The 7,835-nt window shown below is 32.2% G+C and overlaps 1 protein-coding gene across 4 annotated transcripts; it reads right to left on the bottom strand.

The window, feature by feature from the left end:
* Window positions 1-2,018: 2,018 nt before the first annotated feature.
* LOC137826339 (subtilisin-like protease SBT1.1) lies at window positions 2,019-5,451 on the bottom strand. Of its 4 annotated transcripts, none has more exons than XM_090294619.1 (4): window positions 5,277-5,451; window positions 4,992-5,137; window positions 3,232-4,596; window positions 2,019-3,110 (listed from the first exon to the last, which is right to left on the bottom strand). In XM_090294619.1, exons 3-4 carry the CDS (start codon window positions 4,589-4,591, stop codon window positions 2,158-2,160), a joined length of 2,313 nt encoding a protein of 770 aa, XP_090150745.1. In that variant the 5' UTR covers window positions 4,592-4,596; window positions 4,992-5,137; window positions 5,277-5,451; the 3' UTR covers window positions 2,019-2,157. The 4 variants fall into 4 exon arrangements, with proteins under 4 accessions (XP_090150745.1, XP_068488372.2, XP_068488373.2 ...); XM_068632271.2 differs by having other exon boundaries at window positions 4,992-5,132; XM_068632272.2 differs by lacking the exon at window positions 4,992-5,137.
* Window positions 5,452-7,835: the final 2,384 nt, after the last annotated feature.

Genomic DNA, 7,835 nt, shown 5'->3' with positions numbered 1-7,835 from the left:
ATTGATGACAAAGATGTTGACACTTCTACCTAGACAGATATGTAAATTTCAAATATTGACATTTGTACATAAATATTATGTGACAAAGGCATTTAAAAACTAAGTGCATATAAAAAAAATATATGGTGGTGGGAGTAATTGCCTACAAGTTTCAATCAATAGATTAATGGCATTGACTACGAGAGATTTTGGTTGTTATAAAGTTGATACCAATAATTTTCAATAAAGTAGATTGTTAGAACAGTTCAATCAGATTCTTCCAAGAACAAGCAAATTATTCTCACTTTTTAGGACCAATTATTTGATTTTACTTTATTTTTTAACAAAAGTGACTTTTTTGTTTTGAATATCACGTTAAAGAGATTCTTAGTATGAAAGAACTTTTAAGATTTTGAAGGATCTGAAGATCAACTATTTCTCATGTTTGATTTATATATTTTTCTTTAAATTACATTTTCAAGAAGAAATCATGTTTTCTGACAATGAATTTTGACAATTTTTTCATTGTAGAAACTTCACAATCTAACTTTCTTGAATTGGTCTCAAAAGTCTAAGGGGAAAATACCATATTATCTTTATGAAACCATTTAATATACAAATAAATTATAAATTGTAGCGATTTTTAAGAAAAAAAAGTGTAAATATATTTAGCAATATTTTTTACTCGTAAAAAAAATTAGTTATTAATGGAAATTATAATTTCATTATTTATGATTCTTAGGAGTGACTTCCAAGGACAAATTTTTTTTTCTAAGACGCGTTCTGAGTTTTGTGTACATTAAAAAACCATTATTTTTAGTGAATAATATAGCATTTTTAGAAAGCTTCAAATATCAATTAATTTCCTTTTCATATAATGGGAGTTTTACTTTAGAGCAATTATTGCTGTGTATTTAATATATAAGAAAATCAATTGGCTGTATTTAATAACAAAAATGTCTTTGTGTTAATGACTTCAATATTTATAATAATGTATATTGAGAACGCTCCATTTTATATTTCCATTTTTTCCTGTTAAATTTTTAATATTTTGAATCTAAAAAATATCATTATTTTCATATGTTTTATTATATTAAAAGAATATAATTTAAAAAATATATTAAATTATATTATTTATTTAATTTTGTTATATGTTTTAATAATTGATTAAAATATGAAAATAATATAATTTAAAAATATATATAATTTTGTAAGAATACTAATAAGAAATCATGTGAGGTTATTTTTAAAAAAGATAAGTTAAGTGTATTCCTTCTACTGTATATTATTTATTTTCTTATATTTTAAATTTTTTAATATTTTAAACTTTAAAATTATTATCATATATATATATATTACTTCATTATTAAAATTTAACTCCAATATAAAATAAAATTTAGTAATTTAATATATAATACAATAATTAGTCTTTCTTTTACTCTTCTCAATTATATCTACCAGTAACTCTTTTTATTTATTTATTCTCTACTTATTTTTTTTAATCTAAATAACATTATCTTTCTTGTTGGAGATCACAAATCGACTAGAGATTAGAGTGTTTCATTGTATATAATTGGGTGCAAACCTCACCTCATTTAACCGGTTTGACGGGATTGAGTTAAGTTTAAAGTGCATTTCTTAATATGATATCAATTTTTTTCCTTCCAATCATCTAAATCCATTCCACATACTAGTTATCACAATTATAATGTACAAAATTTTGAAAATAACAAATCTTATTAATATAAATGCTAATATTATTTTAAGAAATATTCTTTAAACTCATCCTCTTAAAATCATATTAGATTTATCCCTCAATCTTATTATAATTTGATATTTTTATACTTTGATGATATTTTGAATAAACAGCCATTTTTTCCCTCCATTCTCAACCTTAAAGACAAACTAATCATTTACCTCAACAAAGCTTCAAGAAGTTTTTGACAAGAACTACCATAAGGGAATACAAAACCTATTAAAAAATTTAGGATTGCAGAGATGATTATAAAATGCATAATATACTAAAACAATACTGAAAATAATTAGAAAGATGCAATTTAAATTCCCCTTTTGTCACTAAACTTGTTATGCATATGATAGAACTTCCAACAACAATGTAATGAGTCATCAATAAACTCTGTTAATTCAGCCAAATGCTACCCTTCACAGAGATTTTCACTATTGCCAGGTTATTGCTATAGGACTTCTAACTTTATATCTGTCAGATACCCAAATCAGTGACCCAAATGATGAGGTACCACCAACTTTAGCTCCTCCAGTTGCAAAAAATGTCACATTATAGCTTAATTTCTGACCCAGTTTTTCAAACTTCAATTTCCTTGGTTCAACACTAACTGAAACTCCATTTGGTTGTTCCACTTTAACTGCATAAGAACTTTTAGATTTTCCAACATTTGTGACAACCCTCATGTATGTCACACTAGCATTAAAGGCACTTCTGCCCAATAGAACAGCAAATGAAGGGTAGTTCAAGTCACCAGCTTGTAGAACTGCTTTTTTAGAACATACAAATTTTCTTCTTGATAGTAAAGCAATCTGGGAAGAAGTATAGTTTATGCTACAAAAATAATTCAAATAGTCCTTGGTGCTGATATCATAAACTAGCCCTGGATCAGAAGCACTTACAGGGTTAACATGGCCTGAACCAAATACAAAAGGGGTAGCCAATGATGAGTTATTAGATGCCATATCTGAAATTGGAGCTCCTTTGTTGTTCAATGTGTAAGAGGTAGTCATCAGAGCAGATTTAATGGCTGCAGGGGACCAATCTTTGTGCAAAGACTTGAGCAGTGCTGCTATGCCACTAACATGAGGACAAGACATTGAAGTACCTGAAAGTATGTTAAATAGTACTTTTCTTTTGTCACTCTTGAGAAAGCTTGGGCTAATTTTGGGTGGCCAAGCAGCCAAGATGTTTACACCAGGTGCAGTCACATCAGGCTTAATCACATCTGGTCCCACTAAACTTGGTCCTCTAGAAGAAAATGCAGCCATCACTGGTGCAGGGTCCCCAAACCTTGTCCCCATAAAGGAGATTGAAGCTGTTGGTTTTTTAGCAGATTGACTATAGCTTCTAACAATCTCACTTGCTGAAGCTCCCAAGGATGTGGCTGGCAAAAACAGGAAAATGATGATTTGACAACTTTTGAAATTGTATATAACTAAAATAACAGTATTGGAAGTTGTAATGTGATTTTATAAAAAATTATGAGTGGTAAATGTATCATTTACCTGGCAAAATATGAGGATCAGCAAAAAGCTCTTCTCCTTGATATTCATTGTTGAGTAGGATCATTCCTGCCCCACCTGCCACTTTCACCTCCTCTCCTTTCTCAGTTCTACCATTTATTCCTTTTTCACAAGCAACTATTTTCCCATGCACAAGCTTTGGATCAAGGGAGCCTCCAATGCAGTACTGTGCTTCCTTGGTTGTACCTGCTGATTTGCCATACACAAGGGACAATTGCTTTGTCTTCTTACCTTGATACAAAGATGACCCTTTGAAACTTTGTCCATTCCCAAGCTTTACTTTTGTTGGAAAGGTTCTGTCGGTGGAGCTAGCAGCAACTGTCATGATCCATGGAGCACCATTTCCAACGGTTGATGGAAAGGGACCTGAATTGCCTGCAGAGCAAGCAACCAAAATCCCTTTCTCTGTTGCCCCAAATGAAGCTATGGCAATACTATCACTATAAAAAGGTTTGGGAATACTCCCTAAAGAGAGTGACAACACATCAACCCCATCAGAAACTGCTTGATCCATAGCAGCTAATACATCAGAATTAGTGCAACCAGAAGACCAGCATACTTTATAAGCTGCAATTCTAGAAGTATACCTCATTCCAGTTGCTGTACCTCTAGCCTGGCCCAAAAAGTTGGCATTTTTCACCACATTACCAGCTGCAGTTGAGGCAGTGTGTGTTCCATGCCCTTGGGAATCTCTTGGAGAAAGGTAATCCACTGTTTCATTGATTTTTCTTCCAAAATATTTTTCATACCCCTTGAAATAGGATCTTGCACCAATAAGCTTCTTGTTGCAATTTGAGGAAGAGAACTTGGTGCCTTTCTCACAAACACCTTTCCAATGAGAAGGCACTGGGGACAAGCCTGAGTCTTGGAAACTGGTGTGTTCAGGCCATATTCCTGAATCAAGAATCCCAATGATCACATCAATGGCCAAGTTAGAAGCAGTCATAAGTGTTCTTCCACTCCTTAGGCCTAGAAAGTGAGGGGTGTAAGTTGTGTGGAGTGTTGACAGTTCATCAGGTATTGCTGAGAGGACACCCTCAACTTGGTTCAAGTATTTGAGGTGTTTCTTAGAAAGATGTGCAGCAAAACCAAACATGCTGGTTTCATAGGTATAAAGAAGTTGAGGGGCTAGAGTTTCTTCTTCTCCATCTTCTTGAATTGAAGCTTCAGAAATAAAATCAATGATGGATTCAAACCATGGCTTCGAGTTGTCTTGAGAATGAATTGAGGCTCTGATCTTAGTCTTGTCAATGTGAACTATATATGTCTGTTGTTGATCCGCGAGAGCTGTTGAATTTGTCACCATAAAAGTCAGAAATAGGACAAGTGTCCTAAAGATCATGATGCCTGCAAAAAATGAAGAAAGGGATTAACACTTCATGGCTGCTAAGATCCTAAAATAAATCCATAACAATCTTCAATTCAAGAAAATTTAAAATATGAAATAATGTTGCATTATTTCCAATCTTGTACGGAATAGTTTTCTTCACTACTTCCTTTTACTGCATTTTTCTTTCTAAGAGAGATAGTTTCTAGCTACAAACCTGTCTCTAATAATAAAATATTGTGTACTCTTTCCTTTAGCTCTCATGAGGCTATTGTTCCGGTAAGACCAATATAGTCTCACATCACTTAGAAGTTGAGGTCAAGACAGTTTAAATAAACTTTCATCTCTTAACCCACAATGAACTTTTTAAGAATAAAATCGTGATGAAACTCAAAAATCTCAAAATGAATAATACCTCAGATACGGTGATTGATCTCAACGTCGGAACAAGATAAGTAAAAGTAAGTTTTGCTTGTATATATGTATGCAGACTATACAATGCAGTGAGATAGAGATCACAGAAGGTTGAAGTAAGGGCCTGTTGTATAGACTGTACCTGTGCTGGGTTTGGTACAAGATCACGAAAAAAGTTAATGCTAACAAAATCGTCACATCGAATATAAAATCAGCAGGAAAATGAGTAGAAGTTTAAGTTTTAACTTTATGTATATGCTCACTGCAACTATAGAAAAGAGTTCACCTTCTGTTACTTTTCTTCTACTTCAAGAGTCCACGCTTCGAATTAGATGCATGAATCCAAAGATCTCCAAAGATATATATAGAAATGGAGGGGCAACAACTCTAACTGTATGCCATTGACACGTTTCATGCAGAACCAGGTTGTGAGTATCAGATACAGAATTTTTCCAAGATTTGGGGTATGGATATGTCAATACTATTTTATATTATACACAAATGTTTAGCAATTAATATTATCATTATAACACGTCATTATAACACCGGTTAAGAAGTATACTTTAAGTCTAACTCTACCTTATAAGCCGACTTATAAGGTGAGGTTTGCACCCACTTATATATTTTGAAATGTCATTTTCTGTCTCTAATTGATGTAGGATCTTCAACATATTAAATTTGTCTAATTCGTACGTAAGACTATATATTATGGATGGTACAATAGCGATCCAATAATGTGTAGTCTCATAAACCCAACCACACCTAATCAATATTTTAATTACTTCAATCTCATTATTTTCTAGTAAATTGTTAATAATAGTCTCTAAATTTAATGACAGATTTGGAATTGGAAGGTCAAGATCGGAATCTTGTACACCAGTAGTGAGTCTCGTCTATAACATTCATGGATAGAGACATATAACAACAACATAAATGAAAGCAACTAGGATCAAAGAAAATATCTAGTTTTTTTCACTATGGCCTAATATGCATGAAACTAAGTAATCTTTTCTTTTTTGTGAAATATTTTAGTATGTAGTTGATGCAAGTTTACAACATGACTTGAATATAGGAGCACCAGGTTTTAAGAGGTATTGGTTATCAAATATAGAAATAACTTTTTCAGTTTGTACCACTTTATATCACCAGCTTTCGGTTCTTTCCTTTGGCACACTTTTCGCTTTTCAGAACCTTTTTGTGTCTTACTTATGACATTTGTAAACACATGGTTGAGACAACATTATGAGTCATCACAAATTTCGTGCGAGTTATCTCAAGGGAAATTTTACACATATTTTGAGTTTTAAGATCGGACACGCCTCTTAAATGGTGTCTTTATGTCGGAGATACATATAGGACACTGATACGCATACGACATTTGTATGATACATATCGGTAAAATGTCAAATTTTAAAAATATTTTTAAGTCTCTAACCGTTCTAGTACGGTTAAAATGACGAATACAGTGATTTTTTAAAAACTCAAACTTATTATATAAGTTTTTATTAAGAACAAATCATTTTAAACCAATCATGAAAATCATCTTTCTACCACAAAAAAAAAAACTCAGTCGTACTTGTTTACATAAATCTTGATTGTTAATTTATCTAATTCATAATGATATAATATAAATATGTGTCCCGTGTCTTATATTTTTTAGAGATTACACATGTCGAAGTGTGTAGTGTATTAGTATAAGTGTCTTTGCTACATTTTAACTATGTGGACATTTGTTTAAAACTTTCATTTCCACCTTTATTGTGGAAATATGTTTTGCATGTGATATAAGATCTGTCATTCAGAATGCTTCATGTTTGGTCTTTAAATATCTCCCTATCTATGCTTTTCTCAATCTTACATGTAGATTCATTTGTTACTCTATTTTGAATGCACTGTCTCAGTTCCTTAATGTTTGTGAGAAACTATATAATAACAACAACAAAATCTTGTCTCATTAATAAGGTCGATTACACAGATCAGATGACACCATTTAACTCATTTAAGAACTACTAAGGGAAAAATGTTGCACCCTCAAGTCATTATCTTATCTTTTGGCTTAGAAAAGTCATAAATGTCCACCTAAATCCATAGACCAGTATGAATAAAGGACTTCATGAACATTCATTGTAGCAGTACAGATACTTAACAGATCAAGGGGTTTCATAAGACGGCCCTGCTCATTTATTCCGAGTTAGTTGAATCACGTGGTAGTTTGGTTTGAGGCTACAGATCTTAAGGTGATACCAGTGGAATGGAAAATAATGAATTGAAGTTTTTCACTACCATTGTTGTAGATCTTACATTGACTAGAGATTAGAACATTTCATAGTATATAAGTGTGTGCAAATCTCACCTTATCAGGTCGATTTTATGAGGTTGAATTAGGCTTAAAGTTCACTTAATATGGTATGAGAGTCATTTTGAGTATATATTTAACTATTGTTTGTTGGGTTTATCAGATATGGAGGATTCTGTTTTGATGTGTCTTATAATAAGACTAATAGAGGCAGGGTGTTTTTGATGGTTTTGTAGCTGCAGTTTGCAGTGCTTATAGCATTCCAATATGAGCACGATGCTAGTTGGAATAGGATGTTTAGCTTATGCAGCAAACATTATCTATCTATTGATTCTGGAGTGTTTGTTCATCTCTTTTTTCTTGGAGATTCTTAATGTGATTTGGTTTATGTAAAAGGGTTGGGATACCCCTTTTGTATCCCTCTTAATTTAATTTCATTCTTTGCTGATAGAAAAAAAAAATCAGATCATCTGCTATCGAACTGTTATCGGACCACCCATAATATATAGTTACACACACGAGTTGGTAGTCTCGACGTGAGAGGTGTTG

This window comes from Phaseolus vulgaris, chromosome 8, assembly GCF_051622355.1.
Source record: "Phaseolus vulgaris cultivar YP4 chromosome 8, ASM5162235v1, whole genome shotgun sequence".
Taxonomy (NCBI): domain Eukaryota; kingdom Viridiplantae; phylum Streptophyta; class Magnoliopsida; order Fabales; family Fabaceae; genus Phaseolus; species Phaseolus vulgaris.
This window is presented reverse-complemented; position numbering and strand designations above follow the sequence as displayed.

What these genes read in the sequence shown, in the direction of transcription:
- LOC137826339 (XM_090294619.1), bottom strand. Translation starts at nt 4,591, where the DNA reads ATGATCTTTAGGACACTTGTCCTATTTCTGACTTTTATGGTGACAAAT. An exon ending in TGATCCTCATATTTTGCCAG is followed by an intron (nt 3,111 to 3,231) that starts GTAAATGATACA and finishes TGTTTTTGCCAG; the next exon opens with CCACATCCTTGGGAGCTTCA.